Source organism: Convolutriloba macropyga, chromosome 2, assembly GCF_964194025.1.
Source record: "Convolutriloba macropyga chromosome 2, txConMacr16.3, whole genome shotgun sequence".
Lineage (NCBI taxonomy): Eukaryota > Metazoa > Xenacoelomorpha > Acoela > Convolutidae > Convolutriloba > Convolutriloba macropyga.
Window position 1 is genome coordinate 60,097,748 of NC_134469.1, and position 12,671 is coordinate 60,110,418.

The 12,671-nt window shown below is 34.4% G+C and overlaps 1 protein-coding gene across 1 annotated transcript in view; it reads left to right on the forward strand.

Annotated features, from left to right (window-relative positions):
* The first annotated feature begins 355 nt into the window (after positions 1–355).
* Positions 356–12,671, forward strand: part of LOC142334562 (sorcin-like) — a 42,475-nt gene continuing 30,159 nt past the window's right edge. Inside the window, exons 1-2 of the mRNA XM_075382688.1 lie at positions 356–630; positions 7,388–7,465. Coding sequence (XP_075238803.1) covers positions 518–630; positions 7,388–7,465 — 191 coding nt within the window. The 5' untranslated portion in view covers positions 356–517. The remainder of the gene's footprint in view (positions 631–7,387; positions 7,466–12,671) is intronic.

The following is a 12,671-nucleotide window of genomic DNA, read 5'->3' on the forward strand; positions in this document are numbered from 1 at the left end:
TGTTTACCCTTGTCTGTGATTTTTTGTCCTAATGTAAAATGTTCTCAAATTTAAAACTATTTTTTGTCAAGGTATTGCTACTAAAATCGGGGTGACATGATGGAGGGGTTACATGATACGGAATCAAACAAATTATTGATAAACGGGACACCCGACAAAGTTTTCCCTTTTTGCATTTAGTTGTTTCTCATTTCAAGGACAATAGTCCTTTGACAGCACTGTCAATTAGAAATAAGACATGAGCAACAATGCGTAAGCCGCATTTGCTTCTATATTAATGTATTATGCTATGATCTGACGTTAGTATGACTGAGATGTGTACTCTAAATATTGTTTATTTTCTTTGTGAATTTTGTTGTTTATTGACTGTTTTCAGTGCGATAGATAGTTCTTGATTCAACTTGTTTTGTCCTCTGAATTGTGTGGCTTTTATTGGAAAGCTAAATATACCAACCAGTGTGTTCTATTAAAAAGCCATTCTATTGAAGTGAACTTGGCTACTAAATTTAAACCTGATATGCCTCGACATCACCGACCACATCTTTTTGGACCTCCTCGTCCTCACCACCACCATCATCACCACCATCACAGACACCCGCCACCATTTTACCCCGTGGTACCCGTTGCTGGGTTAGTCTCGCATCAATTGTCTCGATTAAATTAGGCTATGAGTGTACGCTTCTGAGGCTCCTGAGGGACCAGAACTTGGGGCACTATTTTTATTTTTGTTTTCCCGCCTTTAAGCATTTTAAACTGCAGAAATTTGAATAGTAAGATAGCATTGCTTTTTGCAGGACATTAGAAAGTTAATCGGCTACATATCCACATAGTTTCGGTTAAACTTCGGGCACTGTTTATAATTTTGTTGGCTGGCCTCTCAAGCTTAGCTAGCTATGTGCAAATTGCAAAACACTAAGAAAATGTCAGCTATTTATGTAAATGTTGTCCAATTTTTTTGCCTAGTTTTGAAAAATGACAGCGGAATAACGGTTTCAATCTTTTTCACGTCCATCAAGGTAAACATCACATTAAATAGACTTATTTTTATTTTCAGGCTTTGAGTTTCTGTTGTACAGTTGATCAGAGTGTTGGTTCTTGTCCAGAAACCAAAACTTTGATATTATTGTTATACTTTTTAGCTGCAATGATAGCTAAATAAACTTTGTTTTAACTTTTTATGAAAATTATTATTTTTCTTGCTTTGTCTGTGGATTGTCAAAAGCAGACCATTGATGTTTTTGGTGGGTCATTATTTACCGTACTTCATTTCATTCGTGGCTCTTATTGTTCAGACCCCTCTTGAGGGAGAGAAACTATATACTCAAATGGTTTTTTTTTGTTCTGGCATTTTTCGCCAATCTATATATTCATCGTAGAGAGTTGAGACTGGTACAATTAGAAAGCTCGTCCAGCGTAGAATATGGAATTAAAAAGATTTTTTATTTTCGTTTTTTACAGGGAGTTATCGAGCTTTAACTTCTGAGAAAAGTAGAGTGAATTCCGTTGTTTTTATTCACATTTTCAATGAAAGAATAGTGTTGTTGATTTTTTAAGAATAGTGTTGTTGATTTTATTTTCAAAGACAAAAAATATTGTTGATTATTTTGTCAAAAATTCGGGCTAAATATTTCAATAGAACTTTTTTAACTAACAAGTTATCTATTATATCTATGACATTCGAAAACTTAATCTTTTGTTCCTAATGGACGATAAGCATTAGCAAGGTATTTTTGGACCAATCTTGGACTGTTACAATCCACAAAAATTCGGACTTTTTTTTAAAAAAAAAGATCTTTTTATATTAATTAAAAAACAGAAAATATAAAATCAAAGCTCACGAGTGAAAGGTCCAATTGGCTTCCTAAGCAGCTCCAAGCTTTTTTCTTAGTTTGGTCAACTTGTAGCTAAGTGTCAGCAAAGAAAGAATGAGAATGCTTCTTCTTTCTACTGATTTAACAATTTAGTCTCTATTGCTGTTTTAAACCTAGAGTTATTGTTTTCTGGCTTTGATACTACTAGATATCAGATCTTTTTTTAGATATTTGCCAGTTTTTTACGTTTTCTAGTTTTGTCACATTATTGAGAGTTCTCATATTACATTATTGGCGTTCAAAATAAGGCAGGCACAATTAAACATATTAACATCCTGAAAGTTATTGATTATTGTTTTAACGGCTTCGACACTTCTTGCAGAATTTAATTGAAATTTTTAATTCTGTCTTAACTGTCGATTTTACTTTGTCGTTTTAGTCGTATGAAATTTCCTGTATTATGACAGGTTTTGGCTTTTCATGGAAGAATATATGAGCCGATATTCTGATATCAGTACATAGCTGATGGCTTTCATGACTTTGAAAACAATTGTTTACCAAAATAGAAAAAACGTTTCAACTTCGAAATTTCGTTCTTTATCTTGTCTTTTTGTTACCTAGTCTCTTTAATTACAGGTCAAATATGACATCTTGTTGTCAAGGGAAGGTATCGAAAGGGATTGGTGTCACAAAATCTGATATTTTAATTCTTTATGACCTTACTGGCCTCGACACCGGTTTTTCACGAAAAATAAATTTTTGTCATAATTGACGTTCTTTTTGTAGATGCAAGACATATTTTGGATGCTTTCAGTTCTCAAGAGCTTCCTTTGACGAATAAACAAACCTATTTAGTTTTTCCTTTCTGTAATTAATGGCTATCATTAGCATTACTTACCTTATCAATTTTTTTCTTGTTTGTCTACTTGATACCTAGTCTCATTAATAAAAGGCCACACACTTCATTATCGGCGTTTGAAAAAGGCGCAATCAAGGTTATTTTGAGGGCCAAAATTTGGTTTTACGGCTTTGACAGCGTTTTCTGGCAAGTTTTAATTGAATTTTTGTTGTCTTTTTCTTGTTCTTTTTATCCTCATAAAAAATTGAATAAGGGTAGGTCTTAATGCCTTTCTGGAGAAGCATAGGTAATTAACTTTGGAATATTTGGAATATTTACTCGATTTCTAATGGTTTTCACTACTTTGAAGTATATTGTTTTAAAAAATAAGCGAATTTTTTAACTTCACTGTTTTTGTAATTTTTTGTCTAATTGTTACCAAACCTTTTTTTGGACTGGTCCCATATCTTTTCTGGTGATTTATAAGTTATTTTGATTATTTTCAGTTTTATCTGACGGTACTTTGACTTTGTGATGAGGTTTTGTTTTTTAAAACGGACATAAAGTCTTTGATATAATTAATGTTTGTTGTTGTTGTTGTTTCATTTTGCTGTTCGGCTTAACTCGCATAATTAATGTTTGTTGTTGTTGTTTGATTTTGCTGTTCGTCCTAACTCGCTTTCTTAAGATTGGCATATCTCATCAATCTAGTTTGTCATTATTTAGTGCACTGAGTTATTTGCTTTGGAGGCTATCTTTTCGTTCTTGCACTATTTCTTTTGAAAAATACTTGGGCTTTTTTTGGTTTTTTTGTTTTTTTTTGATTCCCAAAAATAATTTTTGGGTTTTTCTATCTGTTCCTCATTTTGTGGACAATTATGCCAAAATTGTGGATGAGTGGGGTCGGAACCTTATGGTCAATCGCACATAACCGAGCCGCCTTGTGTTTATTACAATTCAACAGATGCTTTTTGAAGCCGAAGATCTTGCTTGATTTATAGGGAGATTTTGATTTGATGATGATGTAAAAGTATACCATTTGATAGGAACGAAAATTTATTCATTTTTCTTGTGATTTTTTCTCAAACAATCATATCTGTTCACTAAAATGTGAGCAAAAATTTTTAACTAATCACAACCCTCTAGCCTTCTACCACTTACTGGTATACCCATCCCCCACCTAACCATCCCCTTCCCAACTATCGGTGAACCGCAACTATACATCCCCCACCCCACCTCTTAACCCACATGCACCTCACATCTACTCGTACTCCCCCACTCGTACCCCAGAACCGACCTATACCTACCTACCCTCCCCCTTCCCCCTAATAGTAAGTTTTATCTGTATTTCGAAAACTGTTTTGGTAGCAATATTATGCGAGTAATACTGGTTTTTTCGATGATTCTCTTTTCTTGTGGTACGCCTGTTTTAAAATTTTTGACACTTGAGTTTAATTTGCGCGAGTTTCTCGTATTCTAACCGTTATTTTCATATATGAAACAATATTTGTAATAAATATTGTAAGCAGTATTACAATTGAGAAGTTCTTTTAATTGGACACCGAAACTACTCCAATTTCATTGACATGCTAAATGTAAATTTTTAATAGCCACAAAGCGATAGCGGCTATTATTGGGGACATAGTGGTTTTTTTTTAACTCGTCGTCTCCATCTATGATTCTTGCAACCTGACTTCTTGGAATTGACTTTTTCAGCTTCAGTGACTTCTACTGCTTCGTTTGTTCTGCTTTTAGGACGTCATATGACGTCTTTTGTTCTGCTTTAAGGTCAATTGCGTGACTTAACCTCACTCAAAAAAAATGACTTCTGAACTCACTTGGAACTCAAATGGAACTTTAAACTTTATGAATATTCACTAGTTAAAGATCATTAGTGTGCATCTAAGTAGTGCCAAACTTATATGCCCTAACTCTCTGAGTTTTTGATTTCGAATATCAATTTTGAAAAAGCTCTTTTAGGCTTTTTCCTTAAAGACCGTATGTGTCATAAATTTGACAGTCCGAATTTAACCCAAAAAGTCTAGTGGTCTATTAAAGGACCGGTGGTCGATCTGTCTATCTTATTCCTTTAGTTGTTTCAATTCATGGAAGGCCACAAGCGTCTATCACGGCTATTTTCCGGCAATCTGCCGGCTATTTTTTATGTTTTGTGTTATCCTTATAAAATGTTTTCATTCCTGTACGTTTTCTTATGCTTTCTTCATTTCCCTCTTATGTTTGTACGGTTTTTTGAGAAACTTTGATGAATTTACATTTTCGATCCTATTCAAGCATTGATGGCAAATTGACGATGGCAAAAGTGAATAAAACAAATGAACAAAATAAACAAATTGATATGAAATGACAGTATTTTCAAGAATTTTATTTCTTCCCATCTCTACAGACAGATGTTAATGCTTTGAAACCTGTTGGAGCTAACTTTTTTGTTTATAACAACGGCAGGATTGTTCTCTGCTCTTGATGAAGTGTGTGGTACTTATCTTTTTGTTTGTTTTTTAAAAACTCTCAAAATTTTACTTGTGGTGGTTGAGTTTGGGGGATGAGAGGGGTCGGAACTTGGAGCGGAAACGCACGTTTCCAAGGTTTTTTGTTCATGAAATTTCAACTTTAAAAAAATTTGTCCGCACTGTTTTAACAAAAATTAGTTCTGAAGGGTGTTTCGCAGGGACATCAATCTTGAAGCCCAGTTTTTCAAAATTTTGCTGTTTTTGACAAAGATAGCAGTTAGAAGTTTTATTTAGAGATCCACTTTTGCATGTACGAATTTTTTAGTGTACCGGGCAGAGTTGAGACGAGTTGAAACGAAACGCGACAATAATCAAGGAGGAATCAAGAGGAGTTATTTAATTTTTGGTCCATCTATCTAATTAGGTGAAAGGAGTCACTTCTTAAAGAACCGTGTTTTGGTTACTTAAGAAAAGTGCTTTGCTCAGCCAAGAATTTTGCAAACAAACAAGTCCGACTTAGCACCCAAAACGGGTGATTTTGAAGTCTTTATTTTTTTCAAAAAGGGGTAGATTAAAAGGTTATGAACTCATAAAAATTGTGTGTATTCTGTTTCTTATATCATAGTAATCTGATTTTTTTCTTGAAGGCAGTCGAGCTGCTGTTTGGATGCTTGTTTTGAAAAACATCAGGTCTAGACTAACTTTTTCTCTAATGGCCGCTTTCAGATGTTTGTTTGGTTTTGTTCACTAGCACTGAAATACATCAGAATATACTACGTGATGGCGTTTTGCTTGCTGATTAATTTTTATTGGAGATTACAATCAGACCCATTGAATTTTTTTAAAATTCTGTTATCGTCGATATATAAATTGTTATGTTTGCAAAATTCATGAAAACCTTTAGTCGTAACTGTTGATTTCTTCAGGAACAATTGGGAAGAAAACCACTGGAACATCCACGAAAATTCAATTTAACAATCGCAAGTGAACGATATCATGACAAATTGGTATAGTCAAGATTTATGCTGTCAACTAAACTAACTTAGTTTTGATGCAAAATTTATCTGTCTTTCGTTACCTTCTTGAAATACTCCTCTTAGAGGACAGCAAAGTAATTTGAGCTCCGTACTCTTTTATTAGAGTACTGATTATCCTTGTACACAGGTGGTCTAACTGTATTTTAGCTTGAATTATATCTACGTTCAGTGAACGCGTAGATGGTCACGGAGTGCTAAGAAAATTTTTTCCCGCTTTATCTCAAGTAAAATGATCCCTTCAATAAAGAGCTTAGTTTTTTTAGTGAAACTGTAAAACTCTTGTGAAGAAATGATTCAATCTTTTTTCTTGTGTCCTTGGAGCAATATACTATATCATTGTATTAAGTTTTGTAGCGATATGTTTCGAAAACAAAATGAAGGTGTTAATGCACGAATTTTTACATTGAATTTGCTTAATATTCCGTTCTAAAAAGTAATATTGAGAGGAATTCAGTTCAATTTAGAGGTTCTGTTCTATATAATAAGCTTAGAATAATTGGAGTGTTACCTGATAATGTTGAAAATGTCACTAGGAACAACCTTTCTGATATTTGTCACAAATTGAAATACTCTTATATCAGTAATAATTCTGAATTTGTTGAATATGTTTATGGCAACCGCATCAGATAATCGATCTTCCATAATTTTGTCTTTTGTTCTACCATGTGTATTACTGTCTTGTGTTCTGCAAAGTGTATTATTGTCTTGTGCTACCATTTTGTGTGGGTGATCTGAAAAGAGGAACTTGATGTCCCCGTTGATCATCCTTGCTTTATTGTATTTATGCGAAAAAGCTAAATAAATCTCTCTCTCTCTCTCAATAATGTTCTGATCAGTACGTTTGATTTACTGAAGTGATTGAAAAGATTGAGTATAATGTGCACTGTAATATTTTTGATATAAAAATTAAGCTCTGAGATACCAGATGTCTTAGGAAAACAATGCAATTAAAACATCTATCTAAAAAAAATTACTAATTTTACACAAATTTTTGCCGGGGTTTTTTTAAGAATGGTGTCAAACGGTTTTGTTAAAATTTTGAGAATGGTGTCAAACGGTTTTGTTAAAACGGTTTTAAAAGCTTTATGTTTTTGCTTTGTTTTTGTTGAGAGACGGTGTTAGCTGGGAATTTAGCAGAATTTCGTTTCCTAGTTTGTATTTTTGCGTATTGCTAGTCTACAGTTTAAATGAAGACTAAGATGGCACTTATGTGCAACTATGGAGTATTTTTAGGGTAGTTGCGACAGCAGCAGTTGTTGGGGCAACCGCAGGAGTGGTAGCGGGAGCGGCTTCATCTTCCAGATCCAAAGCGTTGGTATTATAACTTCTTTTCAAAACCGAGATCTTAACATCCATGCCTTACCTAAAAAAATGTATGCAAGAGGTTACATCAATTTACCCCCTCAATGTGTTGTCTTCGTGGAGAAATTGGACCTGAAAGTTTGGAGGAGCTCATTACTGTGTGGTAGTTTATTTTTTGTCTGCAAGTAATGATGCGCTTGTGTATTTAATCTGTAAAGCAGCCGTCAACAAAGAAAACTTTTTGAGTAATTACTGTAGACCGTTGAATTCTTTCCATCTGAATGCGAAAAAAAAATTTGTCTTCAGCAGCGGGAGCGATTTAATTTTCAACGGGAGAAGCATTTTGTGCGTATTTTTAACATGCATTGACAGTTTGCCTGACGTATGTTTTTCATTGTCTAATAAATAGGAATAGACCGCGTGCTGCAAGACAACTTTATGAGTAACTTCGAAAAGTGTCAAAGAGTCCACTCCCAGAATTCAATAATGCTCAGAAATTGGCTGATAATTTGAACATTTTCTTCGCTGAAAAGTTTAAATTGATATCTAAGAGTTTTGGGTTGAAAATGTGGGAACCCGTGACTACGAATGCATTTGCATGGGAAGAGAACCCAGTAAATATTCTGGAAGTCAAACACACGTGCAGGGAAAATTCCAACTCTACATCCCCTAATGACATAGTGCCCACCAATATGCTCAAAGCCATGATATGCTCGTATCCGGAGTGTTTTGCCTCACTGATAAAAAGCATTTTAATAAGCGGCATTTTTCCAACGACCCTCAAGAAGGGGTTGTCAGGCCTCTCTACAAAAAGGCGACGTAAACGAGATAAACAATTACAGGCCAGTAACAAACATAAAAATTGTCTCCAAATTGAATGTTAAATTATTCTGAACCAACTAATCTCTCGTCTAACTCTTTGTGGCCTGTTCATCAATCCGCATAATTTAAGTGCTTTTCAATTTCAACGGAGTGTGGAGTTCTTTTTTGTTCTGCGATCATCGAAAAATTACTAAGTGAAGGTACAATTGTGCTCCTGATAGCACTTGATTTGAGCTCAGCATTAGATACTGTCGACTTTTTTATATTTTTTTTTTCAATCTTAGAACATTTTCTTGGAATAAAAGGCACTGTACTAAAACTTTTAATTAGATACCTGCACAACAGAAAAACACGTGTAGCAATTGAAGATAAATGGTCTGGAAGCATCGCAACACATACCGGCGTATCGCATGGTTCAGAGCTCGAACCTCTTTTTATTTACTGTTTTTTAATGTTGTTTCATCTTTCGGATGATTTTAACGTTTCCTATCATTTTTATGCACATGACAGCCAGTAATATTCGATTTTAGTTACAATCAATCTGAATCAGCGAAACAATAACAAAAACATGCTCAGTCTTTGAGTCCGTGAAGTGAAAAATCAACCAAGAAAAGACAGAGGTTATTTTCTTTGAAAGCAAGAGATCAGTTTTTCAAGTTCCTTCTGAATTGGACATTGATGACACTAAAGATCGTTTATTTCACTAAAGATAGTTTATTGGTCTTAGATGGCCCTTCAGCTATGCAACCCAAGTGAATAAAGTTTGTAAACAATGCTGCATACGACAACGAAAACTATACTCTATCAGAAGGCATGTTAGATATGAACAGCGGAAAGAACTTGCTACATGCTTTATCTTGTCAGCCGTGGACTACTGCAACTCAATGTATATCAAGCTCGATAAAGGCCTCCTACGAAAACTGCAAGTAATGCAGAACGCTGCAGCAACGTGCATTTGTGGATAAGTTTATAAGTGAGACTGCTATGTTGAAAACTTTACCTTAGTTACCCATGGAATTCAGAATATCATATAAGATTTCATACATGATGCACAAGGTGAATAGTACAAATGCACCCTCGTACTTTTTGCATTCTCGAAACGTCACATCACATTCCAAAAAGAAGGAGTTATTCAGACTACCGAAACGCAAGAACGAAATTGCAAAAAAGGGAACTTTAGCTACCAAGGAGCGAAATAATGGAACGAGTTACCTGAATATCCTTGACAGACGAAATACTATTCGATATGCAAAAACTTCCTGAAAACTCATTTGTTCTGCCAATTCTTTCCGAATCTAAGACATTGATCTGCAACAACTACTCTTGGGAACAGAAAGATTGGTCAAAAGCCCCTTCATCATCTGAGTAAATTTTCCTACTTTTGAAATTGATATAGCATCTTCGATTTATGACAGTACCTTATATTATCCGGGTTTTCTATTTGAACGAGTCTGTCAAATAGATGCTGCTTGCTCTCCCGGGATTTTATCTTCAGAAGCACTTTATTTTCGTTCCGAGCCATATAGCGAGATGGAACTAATTGCTCCTCTGGATTTTTTTCACTCATTGATATATTTGACGTAAAGTCATGAGTGGTATGGTATCACCGGAAAGACTTTCGAGAGTTGCAGTTTTAACTATTTTTGTTTTTTAAGCAATTTTTCTTATATTATTAATAGCCGGGCAGCGATAGCTGGGGCTATTACTGGCCTTCTATTTTGGTTTTTTATTTTGTCAAGATTTTTGTTACTACCATGTGACGTCACAATCTGCATTTTGTTCTTTCGTTCATGCAATTTCAACTGAATTGCGTGCGTGACGTCATTTTTCACTCTTAGATGAGCGAGGTTTTTATTCGTTCGCGTTTTAAACTTTTGGTCACGCGTGACACCTTACTCTCAAAAATGACTTCCGCACTTTGAAATTGACTTTTGTTTACTCTAGTTTAAACAGATTAGGTCAAGTGAGTTTGTGTCACTCTACATGACGGTTATTTAAGAGCAGCTGATAGAAGCAGCAGTAACATACAGATTCTTAATCAGAACATAACATCTCATCCTCTAATGAAAAGAGGGTTCTTTGTCTTTTTTACTGTTTTTTTTAGACTGCAGATCTACAAAGCTATTTCGGCTATCTTCTGGCTATCTGGCAGTTTAATAGTAATGGCCATAGGCTTTGGAATAAATGATGATACATTGATTGATTGATTAATAGCCGCCCTCTTCTTCTCAGCTGGCTATTATAGCGCGCCTTTTTTTTGTTTCGCGAACTTTTCGCTTTACTCATTTTGCCGCTTTTTCGACATTTTGGGTGAAATTTTTTTTGACTTCTCTAGGCTAGTTTCACTTTTCTATCATTCTGCTCAAAGTCCTTTTAAACAGCAGCTGCTCAGCATAGAAATTCAAAATGAAGAGAGTCAGTGAACAAAAAATCAGGTCAGAAATGGAAACGGGATAAACCCAAAAAACCCCCATTTTAGATGCCCGCTACTTGAACTTTATTCTCATAAGTTTTAGGTACTATCTATAATGGTTATTGGTATTGATATTAGACCCTGTAGCCTCTCAATGTGAGACAGGAGTCTGTTCAACTACGAAGCGACGGCAAAATAAATTGTACTTCTAATGGGATTGAAAGAAAATATATCAACAAAAATTGATACTTGTACAAAAACTTGAACATGAGTTATGGGAACCAACGGCGGATATTTTCCGGCAATTTGCCGGGTATGTTGTATCGGTCCACCTTATTTGCAAAAAGGTTGGCCTTTTTCAATGTTTAGGGCCTTTAATGAAAGACGTGCGTCGTTTTAAAGAGCGTGTTTTTGCCCATTTTTTTTACAATTTTGTTGGCAGCAATGGCATTAATAACGGCTATTTTCTGAACCGGAAAGAGGGCTATTTGTACTTCAATTTTTCAGCGAAATAATCTGAAATGAAGCTGTCAAATGAAGATCTATGTTTTTCCCAGTTTGATTTTTATCCAATTTTATGTGAATTCGAGATGTTTTTGCTTGTTTTAAGTTGTCCTCAATTTTGATGTTTATAGCCAAATATTTTGTGATTGATGACTATGCAGTCGATAGAATGATTATCAGAAAAATTTATTTACCTTAATAAGTCTCTGATGAAATTTTTATGAAGTTTGAAATTATTGACCAAATGTTTTCTATCCGCCGAAAACTTCATTTGTAACCAACTTTAATTCCTAATGAGAGGCATGATAGACAACTTCAAATTAAGAACTCATTAGCATGCAAAGTATGGCTTCAATCAGCCGAATAAGTGACTCTTTTACCTATAATTGTACATTTTATTCAAATCATTACATCTAAACAAAATATGTAGACTACAGCGATCTTCCTCCTCAAAAACTACCTAGGCCACTGATAAAAAAATTTAGCCCCTGAGTAATCGCAGACTAACTAAAATAAGAACTTTTTGTCTCTTCCTCTATGGTTGTTAAGTGGTTGAATGCTTTGCAAGTTTGTGTAGACATTTCTTGTTTTTTCATGCTAAAACTTGCTTTTTTCGGATCAACTTATACAAATTTACTAATTTTTTTTTGGTACCCCTCGATAACTAAAACTTTTTTTCAAGATTTCTTAGTTTTCGAGCAGTTTAAGCAATTTTGGAAGATTCTTAATTTGTTTTCTAAAGTCACATTGAAAACAAAACATATGAAGACCACAAAAGGACTTCCCCTCTGTCATGTGTAAACCTATCTGTAAAAGATCTTTTTTTTATTAAAGTCATCGATTTAAATTAGTTGATCTAGAAATTTTTCAAATGTTTTGATGCTTTATTTTTTGTGGAATTTAGATTACACAATATTTAGAGACATTTTGCTGCCTTTTTTTCCCTCAGTTTTTTCTCGTTCACGATGATATATTTCTGACAGAAAGTTGGAGAAAAATTGGGAATGAGAGGAGTTAGCACATTTTTTCAGCTGAACATTACTGAACCTCCTTGTGTGCTTCTAAGCTGTTTTTATATAATCTCTATAAAGTGACTTTTGTTTTATGTTCTGGTAAAAGATTTTGAGTTTTGTTGCGTTCTAGGCTAGCAAGAGATTCGTTTTCTCGGAAAGCAGTAGAAGCAGTTAAATGCTAAAATTCATGTTTTTCCCAGGTTGATTTTAATTCAATTTTATGTGAATTCGAGACGTTTTTGCTGGTTTTGAAGTTGTCATCAATTTTGATGTTTATAGCCGAATATTTTGTGATTGATGATTATACAGTCGATAGAATGAATATCAGAAAAATTTGTTCACCTGAATAAGACTCTCATGAAATTTTTATTAAGTTTGAAATTATTGACCAAAGGTTTTTTATCCGCCGAAAACTTCATTTGTAACCAACTTTAATTCCTAATGAGAGGCATGATAGACAACT